Source organism: Cajanus cajan, chromosome 1, assembly GCF_000230855.2.
Source record: "Cajanus cajan strain Asha chromosome 1, NIPB_CcT2T_4, whole genome shotgun sequence".
Taxonomy (NCBI): Eukaryota; Viridiplantae; Streptophyta; class Magnoliopsida; order Fabales; family Fabaceae; genus Cajanus; species Cajanus cajan.
Genome location: NC_138517.1, coordinates 15,469,357 through 15,481,686, shown reverse-complemented (window position 1 = coordinate 15,481,686; position 12,330 = coordinate 15,469,357). Strand labels below are relative to the sequence as shown.

The window sequence follows — 12,330 nt, the reverse complement described above, 5'->3', positions numbered from 1 at the left end:
AGGATTCCAATGTGGAACTTTTCCAAAGGTTATATGATAAACCACTTCAGATGTTAGGTGGATTCTGAAGTACTCCTTTAAGTATTCTATTTGCTACCGGTATGGGGGCCAGGCCGAGTCATACCGATGGATGAAGTGGCCATGATCACCAGGGTTACGTGACGACGTAATTCCAGCTGTATAATTCCATGAGAGGTCAGGTGTGATTCCTGGGTTGCTGATATGTTTCAGCGTGCGTGTCAACACTTGGTGGATGGTGTTGAGGCCAACATTGTGAGGATATGTTGGTGTGAGATCATGGAATAATTATACAGTGGTGTGACTTTGTTTCTGGATGTGGAATATGTATACAAATGGTGTGGATTGTATGCATTGGATTTTAGATTTGATTTATATTTGGCATGGAAATAACTATTTATAAGGTTTATTTCCTTGGTGCGGATATATATATATATATTGGATAAATATCTGTTTAATGATATTTTATCATGTACTATGGTTGGTTTTATATGTGCTAACCCTTGCATGTTTCCATGTGGTTTGGACTGTGATGATCTCACTTTGTGGGGGAGCAGATCAGGTGTGAGGCTTTGGGTTAGCAAGGAGTCTTTTGGATAGCTACTTTGAGTAGTAGCAAGGTTTAGAGCTTGACCAGCACCTAGGGTGTCTATATTATATTATCTTTTGGATTACTGTATAACTTTACTAAGGATGATGACTCTGCTATAGCAGATTATATTATATATTTTGGAAACAAATTATATGTTATTGTATAATTACACTCTAGCGTAGCTGGCTTTTGCTCTATTTTCTTTATTTTATAACATTTTATATTGGTTGGTTATTGATGTGACGGCCTAGGGCGGGTCGTTACACCGTCCCTGTATAACATTATAACATTATCCACTTTAAACTTAAATCATTATAATTTTACTTTTTTGTCATCTTTTAAAAAGTTTTATACTAATGAAAATTATATATATTTTATAAAAAAAATTATAATATAATAATATAAGATTTTATTTGTATCTCAATAATTATTTATAATTCTTAATACTTGGTATGAAAGAGAACTATTTTAACACTTAATATTAAAAAAAATCAAACTTATCCTTCATATGATAATAAAAGATAAAAAGAAAAAATAAACGTGTACACCAAAATTTGCTTTGGACTTTAACTATTTTATACATTCTTTCTAAATTAAATTTTAGGGATCCAGTAAGAATCATGGAAATAAAAAAAAAAATTGTAGAATACTTTAAGATGTTTATATTATAATCATAAAAGCTTCCATTAAATATACGTATTGTTGATTCTTTTTAATAAATAAACATTTACAAGTGATTGTTTTATTTTAAAACTTGATACATTGATATGAGAAAATGTCGTCTAAATTTCACACTTTTTTTTTTTAATATTGTCGTAATTCTTAAATAAAGGAATACAAAAAATATTAAGGAAAACATAAGTTTCTTGTTGAATTGTTTAGAATTTACATGAAAAGAAGAAAAAAATGAATATCCAAATACACTTCAAAAGCTAGACTTGTGTACAGCGTGCCTTTCCAATCATAAAGTTATTTTAACTTGACTAATTATTTAATATTGAGTATGCACACAACTTATTAAGTAATCTATATATAATTATATTAAGCATTTAGATAAAACGAAACATCGACTATGTAATATTATTTGGCTCTAATAAAATTACTGATTCCCATAAAATATATCCTAAAAGTGGGGGAAAAAAATTCTAAAAGTACTATCCTGAGATTTTTCTAATAAATTATTCTTATCTTGCATAATAATGGTATAAGTAATGAAGTCAAAAGTGAGGTTCCAGGCACAATCCACAGTTTCCTTGTATACATATTCCCCACCCAAGATGTTCTCTCCCACGTTACATTCTCCCCCAACATTGTCCAATCAACTTTTTAGTTGTCAAAACCATCCCATCATAAAAATTTACAAAATATATAATTATAATTTTAATGATTTAAAATTAGGGGGTTCACCGGCTAGGTGACCCCCAAACTTAAACCAATTTAAAATTTCAAATCAATTAAAAAATTTAGTGTTTAAACCAAACTTAATATAATTCTCCATTTAATTTTTTAAAAAGTAAGAATTTTACAAAATAAAAATTAAAATTAAAATTTTATTAGATCAAAACATCATAAAAATTTTAAAATATTACTAATTCATAATGGTATAAAAAAAATGTTAATTCAACGAAAAACATCCGATATACAACAACAAACACTTGAATAAATTAGTGTAAAATTATCTTAAAAACTTAATTAGTTATCTTGAATCCAAATTTTGTTATACAAATTGTTAAATACAAAAAACAAAAATAATATTATCCACATAATTAAAACAAAATTACCTTTAATATATACAATTTATAAATAAAAAAATAACAAAAACAAACAAACAAACAATCTTTTAGTCACCCATGGCAAGACCGTTATTACCTCCAAAACCCCAGGGCTAAAACGGACCAAACCCCACCCCACTTACCTATAAAACCCATGTCACCACTTCACCATTGCTTCGTGTTCTCACAAGTCTCTTTCCATTTCAAGTTTTCAACTCTCCTCAGTCTCACCATGGCCTCTCGCTACGAGCTCGAAGTGAAGCTCACCTCAGCCCGCGGCCTAAAGAACGTGAACTGGCGCCACGGCGCCAACCGCCCATACGCCGTCGTTTGGGTCGACCCCAACAACAAATTCTCCACGCGCGTCGACGAGGACGGCGACACCGAAGCCAACTGGGACCAAACCCTTCTCATTCCCCTCCCTCCAGAGCCTCTCGAGGATCTCACGCTCTTCGTCGATGTCGTCCACGCTGGTTCTGAGAGCGATACCAAGCCGTTTATCGGCTCGGCTCGCCTCAAGCTCGTGGACGTCCTCGACGAAGGAGGGATCGACTTGCGTGTGAGTCGATCCCTCACGCTAAAACGGTCCTCGGGAAGACCGCAGGGAAAGGTTGAAGTTGGTGTGATGATTAGAGAGTCAGGCTATCGTGCGCGGGGCGGGTACAATGCGAATCCCTATGGTGTGAGGGAATATTCTCCTGCGCCGCAGGGCTATGGTTACCCGTACGGGGCGCCGCCACAGGAGAATTATTATTCTGCGCCTCAGACGGCGTCGTATGGGTATGCGGCGCCGCAAACGGCGTCGTATGGGCAGGGGAGTGGATACGGGTACGCGGCGCCTGAGGAGAAGAAGAAGAGTAAGTTTGGGGGGATGGGGACGGGATTGGCTGTGGGCGCGGTGGCTGGGGTTCTAGGTGGAGTCGCGCTCGTGGAGGGTGCGGAGTACGTAGAAGACAAGATTGCTGATGACGTGGCGGAGAGGGTCGAGGATGATCTTGGTTACGACGATGGTGATGACTTCTAGAGAATACGAACTAATGCGAAAAGAAGAAACAAAAAAAGACAAAAAAAAGGAAGAAGAAATAACTTTGACGCTTTTACTTTTTTTTTTTACTTTGTCAGTTATGCTTGTTAATGTTAACTCTCTTCTCGTTGCTGTCGTTGATAACGGTTAAATGCGTGTACACTTTACATATGCTCTTTCTCTTTTGATATTCCCATACTTGTCGTGTTAATTAAGATTATTTTGGAAAAGATAAGGATTCTTTCTTTTAGGGTTTGAGTTTTTTTTAAGAGGAAAACATTTTTATATAAAAAAAAAATTGGTTTTTACACGTTATAATTACTCCATGATTGTGACATGATCTAATCGAGCATTCGATTTCTACTCCGTGATTATTTTAACTTAAATTTCAATAAATAATTATTTAAAGAATACGTGATAAATTAAATCTTCTCGGTATTGTTTTTTTCTTCATCTTTTATGTAGTTTATTCATTTTGTGGGTTTCATGGAAGTCAGGAATTCACAAGTTCTTGAAGAGAGTAATACTAATACCTTAGAAAAGTCGCACTTCCAAAGTTGCCGTAAAGAAAAGGTTGAAATGTAAAACATTATAAAAGTGGTGGTTAGCTAATCTAGTGATTCAAAATCTAGAGGCTAGAAATGTGTTCTTAAGGAAAAATGTATTACTCGTTTAGATATATTTTTCCCTAGATGTCTTACCAAATTGATATCGAAGAACTTCGTTTATTACTCATTGGTGTTTCTTAGCCTAACTAGTTGATATGAAAAGTGAGAGAAGAAATATCTTCGGCACTTTAATTTTTCTTTTTCTTTGTCAATTATGCTTTCTAATTCTTTTGATAATGTTATTGATAAAGGGTAAATGTGTGTACACTTTGCATATCCTCTTTTTTGGATGAATTCTACGTTGAGGAAGTTTAATATATGGATCATCGTGGATATAACTAATTTCAACTGTTGAGGAAGTGTAAGGATGAATTTTTTTTCTTTTTTCTTTATCTCTTTCACTCATTTTCTCAATTTACCCTTACCCCTCTTGTGCAGCCATCCTTAAGGATTTTAAACTGAAACATGACGACAGAAGAAAGAGTCGCGGGAAAGGAAGAACGCGGAAGATTTAATAGAAGAGAACATGATGATGGCGTAAGAGATCATCATCACACATTTAGTGGCTATTTTTGGATGAATTTCATTCTTTATATTCAAACTAGTAAATTTAACTTAAATATGTTTCATAAATCATAATTTTTAAGTAAAATTTGATCATTATTACGAGTCATTTATAGTAAATGTTACGATAACCAATTGAATAACATAAATATCAATTAAAGAAATTATAATCATATAAAAAGTAATAAAACTAAAAAGAAAACATGTATATTATATCGAAAGAAAAGAAAGAATTGGTATATAAATACATACAAACATTTCTCAAGATGGCGAAAAAGTAGACAAAATAGTGTATAAAAGTTAGTGTAAAAAGTTTTCCATCTCTATCTTATATCTCAACTCGAGTATTTAAAAAAGAAATATTACAATGATCATTGATTTTACACACTTATAACATTTAGTTATCTCTAAAAACGGTTAATAATCATCTTAATTTCCAAAACTTTGATACTCAAAATTTGTTTGATTTTTCACTCTACATTCTTTAACATTCCTTTTAAGCTTTCTTGGACTAATTCCTTTTTGATCCCTCGAGTATGTAAAAAATTTTGTGGATAAAAGTAGTGGATTGCTATTTCCAGTAATCTTCTTCAAAAAAAATTTCTTTCTCCCTTTGCCCCCTTCTTACTACACCCTACAACCTAAAATGGCCACCATAGTGGCAGAGCCACCTTGCATTGTCACTAATGCCTTCTCTCTCACACATCCCCTCTCTCTCTTACTCATCTTATTTTTCCTGATCTGGTTGCTTATACACAACAGTTAGAGAGAAGGATAAACCGGGAAAATTAGTAAGAAAAAGAAAAAAAAAAGAAAAAAAAAAAGGAAAAAGGAAAAAGAAAAGAAGAAAAAATCTCATTGTCCACCATAGTCCACATGCACATGTTGTGCACCCTAGCCTCCGTCTCTTTTTTGTTTTGGTATTCCGAGACTAGTCGTGTTTATTAATAGAGAAATATTACTCTAACGCAATCTTTTAAATACACTTTATTTTTTTTTCTAATTTGTTAAAATTTATTGAAAAATATAAAAGTTGGTTGGTCTTATTCTTACATCCCATTTAATAATTTTCACTTCTGATTTTGTATTTTTTTTTTATAAATTATAAATTAATAAAAGAGAATGTATTAAAAAGAGGGTATTAAAGAGTGCGTTATTAGCTCATCACTTATTAAAATTATTTAGGAAATTAATGTTTTCTTTAGAATTTTATAGAAAAAAATAACATTTTCCATGACAAAAAATAACATTTTCCATGACAGAAAAAGACGTTCCTAAGTCTAATTAAGCATGCTATAAGTTCATGATTTTTTTAGTTTAAAATTTTGAGAAATAATTTTTTAATGTACGCTTTTAAAAATTTGAAAAGAAATATATTATTTGTTTGAAATGAACTAAATTAATTAAATGCGTACCAAAATTTATTTGATATCATTTATATAGTTTATTATTTTGGCGATTCCACCAAAGTGTGGAATTCTATACCTTCCTCGCATTTTTTTAAGTTGTCATAAGAAAAGGTTAAAGCATTACAAAAGTGGCGATTAGTTGATCCAGTTCAAACACTAGAGGTTAGAAAATTGAATCAACAGGGTTGTACACGGATAAAGGACTAATCTCCTATAAAATGTTTGAATCTTCACTTATAATTATGCCTATATTAATTTGGTAACCACACAAGAAATGAAAAAGAAAATAGCAAAACGATGTGGTTTGAGGGCCCACTTTTTCCAATGTGGCAATATTCAAGCAATTTTGAGGTATTATTTTTATTTTCTCCAATATGCTGTGGTTGGCTGCTTCAAGAAGTATCCAAGGTAGGCATGGCAATCCCGCGCCCTTTCCCGATACCCGCCGGGGATAAAATTTGGGTCTCCATCTCTGTCCTTAGCGGGGTTCGGGTTTCCCGTTCTCGCTCTTATTTTTTTTCTTTTTTTTTTCTTTTAAATAAATATATGAACAATTTAAAAAAACATAAAAGAAAAGTAAAATAATATAAATTTTTACATATTAATATTTATAATTTTAGTTTATATATATATAAAAATAATTTTTAATTATATTATTAAGCGGGGTGGGGGTGGGGGTGGGGTGGATATTAACATCTCCACCCCGATTTTATCAATCGGGGAAAATTCGAACTCGAACCCAAACTTGATAAACACCGCATCCAAATTGGGGCGGGTTCGAGCGAGTACCCACGAAAGCGGGTTAGATTGTCATGCCTAATCCAAGGCAACGTTCGGACGTGATGGTAACATTGATTTCGTTTGGAAAACCTGGAAGAGGTCTTCATCATGCTTCGTAAAATTGAGAGACACAATATTCCATATCGATTAAAAGTAAGGTTAATATAACGAATTAACGATATGTGTGGCCTAAATCAAGTTTTATGATGATTTTGATTTTTTTTTCTTTAAATGAGAAAATATATGTTGAGCCTTTTTCAAACATACAAGAACAATTTAACAAATATACGAAGCTTTTTTGACGATATATGTATCTTTTTTACTTTATAAAAATAAATAACAAATATTCTTTTTGTATGAAATAATATGATAAAAATAACAAAAATATAATCTCTTTATATATATATATATATATATATATATAAATACATCCTCTCAAATAAGTTGTAAAAAAATAATCCTAACAGTTGTGATACCAAGTTGAGAAAAAGTGAAAGAGAGAATTATGTGTGATACCTGCTGATATTCTTTAATCATGTTTAGGAGTAGCTAAACTCTATTCTTGGGTTAGTTGTAAACACTCATTCTCATGTATTTCTCTCGATAATTAAATATATATTTTTGTATTTCTATGTATTTACTTTTGTATTTTTTATCTTTTTATGATTTAATCACCCATAAATGAATTCTAATTTGAAAGATTAATTGAAAAATTGGTTTTGATCATAACTAAATGAAACACTTAGTATTGCTTGTTTACTAGGAATAGGGTTAAGTAGTTTTATCTTCTTATATTCCCCTTGTTTAATACTAAGTTTTTTGTTTAAGTTATTAAAGGATTAAGACTTACATATAGATCCCAGGCTCTCTCTAGTAAGGAATTACGATTAGGATAATTTAGTAAAATGATGACAAAAAGATAAGTAAAAGTATAATTTGTTAATTCTAAATTATACTGTGATTGTTGTATTTATAATCTTAATCCAACATATTTTAACTTGTAGTCAATTATCTTTTTGCATACCACATGTTCAATTAATTTACCTTTATACTTTTAATCTATTTTACACCTAATTCAATTTTATTTTTGATAATTAATGTTGAGTATGAGTTATGCTAGATATTGAAGCAAGTCTATTGAGAAACAATTTTTACTCATATTGTCTATTTGTATTAAGATAATGTGCACTTGTCAATAATTACAAAAGAGACTAATGACGCTATGATATCATTTTAAAAATAGTTCATTGAGTCTAATCTAATCTTACAAAATTGACTTGTAAGATGAGAATTATTCTCGATTTATACATACTTGTATGGCGATCTTATTAGAAGATATGAAATCCTCATAAAAAAAAACAAAAGAAATGGAAAGAAAAACATTACAAAGAATAGAATTAAAAATAATAATAAGTAAAACTAATATGTTGTTTGAATAAATAAAAAATATATATTTATTTATTTAAATGCATAGAAAAGACAATAAAAATAAATAAATAAATTGAGTGAACCATCGAATTATTTTTAAAAGTTTAAGACACCAATAAGCTAATCTTAAATGAAAGAAAATTACAAGTCTTACAAATTACTTATCAGTCTTGTTAGTCCAAGCATGCATGGATGTCACCAACATCGCTGGTAGATGATGAATTAGCACGTTAAGATGAAAAATATAAACAAAAATTATTTATAAGATATTACATTACTTAATAATAATAATTTTATTAAAAATAAACAATATTTAGTAAATATCTTAATTGCAAATGGTTAAGACAATCCAAATTTACACTTAAAATACATAAAGTTAACCCCTACTATTATTGATTAGTTTTTAATTATCAATTTTAAAATATTATATCAATCATATTTATGGAAAAAAAATTACATAAAAGTGAAAGTTAAATTCAGCAAAAGTTGCTTTAAATCGGATCAAGTTTATGGGACACATAAATCATGAACACTCTTGGGGAGAAGGAAAGGAAAATGGAATTAGCGCTCTACTACAAAATGTTAAATTAGACTGTTTACAACTTCCGCCTCTGATTTCTGTCATTTCTAAGTTTATCATCAAATGTAAAATTATTTTACTTATTTTTATTTGTAGGACAATTGTTTGAAAATAAAAGTATTTAATACACATAAAATATATTTTTACTTCTTGTACGTGGAATAATTTTTTTTTTTCACTCCAAATTTAAAAAGTTTATCTCTCTTATTGCCACTATATCCTCTTGTTTCCACTTCAATAATTCTATTGCTTATTTGATGTTAATTGTAGTTGCTTCTGTTATCAAAAGTGGAATAAAATTTTCTCAAATCTCAGAAGTACTTTATGAATGAAACATGTGAAATCTCAATATATGTTGCCAAGTGAAACAGGGCATGATCATGTGACTCCACTATAAGAAAGAGGAAAGAGGTCATGGTTGCCGCCTAACAGTGAATTATTGTGAAGGAGATTGTGTAGTGACATAAAAATTCACGGATCCAATAGACCAAATAAAATTCCAAAAATTAACTGAAACCAAAAAATGTTATAGCACTGTGTTCAATTGCCAATGTTGAAATAGCAGATTAATTAACCTAAATAATTTACCTAATATTTGTTCAATTGCCAATATTGGAAAATAAGACTATGGATCTATCAGCAAAAAAGTTCGTGTGGATGCTTGCAAAAACGTGCAATTATGTCAAACTTAGTGGCTAAGTTTGTCAAGTACAACAAGTTCACTTCACTTTTAGTTTTTTGTTTATTCGTTTGGCTGATTGGTTTTTGTTTCTTTTTGATAGTGACAGTGCTCAGCCATACTTGCCTTTAACTTTGCCTTTACCTTTCAAATTGGAATTGTCTAAATTGCAGGGCAAGGGCTTATGAGCGTTTGAAACTTGAAACCCTTTTCATCTGCTAATCCCTAATGAAGAACCAACACACTCAACAACGCCTTCAACCTCCACTGGTCAGTCCATTTCATTTCTTCACACATAACCTAACCCATTTTTCAGACACAGCACCTTTATTTGTCTTTTTAAATTATTTTTTCTTTTACTGATAATGATACTGATATTGCCCTGATGGTTGATGTTGATATGATGATTTCATGGTCCTCATGTTTTCTTGATCTCACTGTCCTCGTAGCATTTAATAATCCTTTCATGCCTACATTCATATATAATGCTAACATTGAACACAAATTTTCTGAAGAAAAAAATTTGGGCTTCATCAAATTTTGTTTGTTTCATTAGTCAATAGATTAGCAAGTGATTGTTTGTTATATGTTATAAAGGATGTAGGCAGATCTGTAGGGTTCATTTAGTTCCAAACTCACCTATATACACTACTTTAATCTTATTACTGTAGACGTGGAATCCCCAACAAAAGAGATTTAGTATGTGATGTGATCATGTGAAGTTGGGAACCTTACTTTATGCATTTATATTTTTAAATGGAATAACTTTTATGAGGTTGTTGTTAGCAACTTAGCATACTAACATAGCAAGTGTTACAGGTTGATTCTGTTCCAGGATCAAAGCTCTGTATCCAACCTGACATAAATCCAAAAACACATAAGAGAGAAAACTCATCTAGAGAAGGGACAAGTGTTCAGCCTCCTCTTCTACCTGATCTTCCCGATGATCTTGCTATTGCTTGTTTGATTCGAGTACCCCGATTTGAACACAGGAAACTACATTTGGTTTGCAAGAGATGGCACCACCTTCTGTCTGAAGAATTCTTTTATTCACTCAGGAAAAGACTTGGAATTGCAGAAGAGTGGCTATATGTCATCAAAACTTACCGTGGTGGAAGAATTTCATTGCATGCTTTTGATCCCATTTACCAACTATGGCAAACCCTTCCCCCAGTTCCTGCAGATTTTCCTGAAGTGATGTGGTTTAGTTGTGCAGTTCTTAGTGGTTGTTGTCTGTACTTAATTGGTGGAGTGGATATGGAAGGATCTATTAGTATTACACAGGTAATTTTCTACAACGCACTTACAAATAAATGGTATAAGGCACCAGATATGCTTCAGAAACGCAATTTGTTTCGATCGTGTGTAATAAACAATTGTCTTTATGTGGCTGGTGGACAACTTGAAGGAAATCAAATGACTAGATCTGCTGAAGTTTATGACCCCAATCAGAACAAGTGGAGTTTCATCTCAGAGATGAGCACAGCCATGGTGCCTTTGTATAGTTTTGTTCACAATGGAACATGGTTTTACAAGGGAAATGCTATTGGAAGTGGTAATTCCATGTGTGAAGCTTACTCACCTGAGACTGATACCTGGACTCAAGTTAGCAATGGAATGGTCAATGGATGGAGTAATCATTGTAAATGTATCTCACTGAATGGACAACTCTATGCATTAGATTGCAGGGATGGATGCAAGCTAACTGTGTATGATAGAGAAACAGATTCATGGAAAAATTTTATAGATAGTAAGGTTCATTTGGGTAGCTCTCCAGCTTTTGATGTTGTTGCACCTGTTTCCCTTAATGGAAAGCTATGCATTATCCGCCAGAATATGAGCATTAGTTTAGTGGATGTTTCTAGTCCTAACAAACAAGTGGAAAACAATCCTCACCTTTGGAAAAATATTGCTCGAGAATGTCATGGCAAGTCTTCGGTTAGAAGGTTATGGTCAACTATAATAAGGCGTGGTCGTTCAGATTCAAAGGGTTACATTGATTGCTGTCAGGTGCTTCAGGCCTGAGATGAAAATTTTCTCTGATAATGCTGGTTATGCAGTTAGGGAAACTAATTGAAATGTGTTTGCCCACTTACTTGCAATGGACATGTAGGAGAAATTATGTTTCTTCCTATAAAGATGATGTTAATTGTTGATTTTGACAAGAGAATGAGGTCTTGAATAGGAGACACATGTTGTATATGCTATTTCACTCTGAGGCCATGGCTTTTCCCCTTGTTACTAGATATAAGGTTTGTTAGGCATGCTTTATGGCTATTAGAGATATAGTTAGTTGGAGATTAGTAGTAAGTTTTACTAGTATGTTATAGCCTATATAAAGGCTTGATGTAATCACTCTGGACTCACCTTTCTCATTATCAATACATTCTATATTCAGGTCTATATTTTTTTCTTAATACTCTCTTTTCTCTTAGAGATGAATCATGAATTCTAACAGCGGCTGTACAATGTACATGATTTATTAGAACTAAGAGTATAGTAAGAATAAAAATAATAATGAGAGTTTACAACTATATTTCTTAAACTTCATAGCTGGAGAATAATGCTAAAAACTACCATGAAAAATGTACATTTCTTGCTAGGTAATGATGCCAGTCAAATAAAAACTCAAGAAATGCATTGCTTACATACATAGCAAATATAAAGAACAAAAATTCTGAGCTGGGAAAAACCAATGCACCAAAGTTTTCTTTCGATTATTCATAGATACAAGAATAGGGGTCTGTTTGCTTTTACTCTTCTGTAAGAACTCAAGTGGAGTAGTGGTTCTTTCAAATTTATTGAAGATTTCTTAATAATTCATTTGTTTGAAACTTAATGTTAGTATGCTTTAAGCATTATGACATATCACAAAA

The 12,330-nt window shown here is 31.9% G+C and overlaps 2 protein-coding genes across 2 annotated transcripts; both read left to right on the top strand.

Moving 5' to 3' along the window:
* Positions 1–2,566: 2,566 nt before the first annotated feature.
* LOC109818850 (Calcium-dependent lipid-binding (CaLB domain) family protein) lies at positions 2,567–3,656 on the top strand. Its single transcript, XM_020384382.3, has one exon. It carries the CDS (start codon positions 2,615–2,617, stop codon positions 3,404–3,406), a length of 792 nt encoding a protein of 263 aa, XP_020239971.1. The 5' UTR covers positions 2,567–2,614; the 3' UTR covers positions 3,407–3,656.
* A 5,884-nt stretch (positions 3,657–9,540) lies between these two features.
* LOC109818846 (F-box/kelch-repeat protein At1g55270) lies at positions 9,541–11,857 on the top strand. Its single transcript, XM_020384376.3, has 2 exons — positions 9,541–9,724; positions 10,274–11,857. Exons 1-2 carry the CDS (start codon positions 9,683–9,685, stop codon positions 11,477–11,479), a joined length of 1,248 nt encoding a protein of 415 aa, XP_020239965.1. The 5' UTR covers positions 9,541–9,682; the 3' UTR covers positions 11,480–11,857.
* Positions 11,858–12,330: the final 473 nt, after the last annotated feature.

Excerpts from the sequence above, each read along its gene's own strand:
- LOC109818846 (XM_020384376.3), top strand. The coding sequence starts at position 9,683 with ATGAAGAACCAACACACTCAACAACGCCTTCAACCTCCACTG. Across the intron at positions 9,725-10,273 it reads AACGCCTTCAACCTCCACTG|GTTGATTCTGTTCCAGGATC; the intron begins GTCAGTCCATTT and ends CAAGTGTTACAG.
- LOC109818850 (XM_020384382.3), top strand. The coding sequence starts at position 2,615 with ATGGCCTCTCGCTACGAGCTCGAAGTGAAGCTCACCTCAGCCCGCGGC.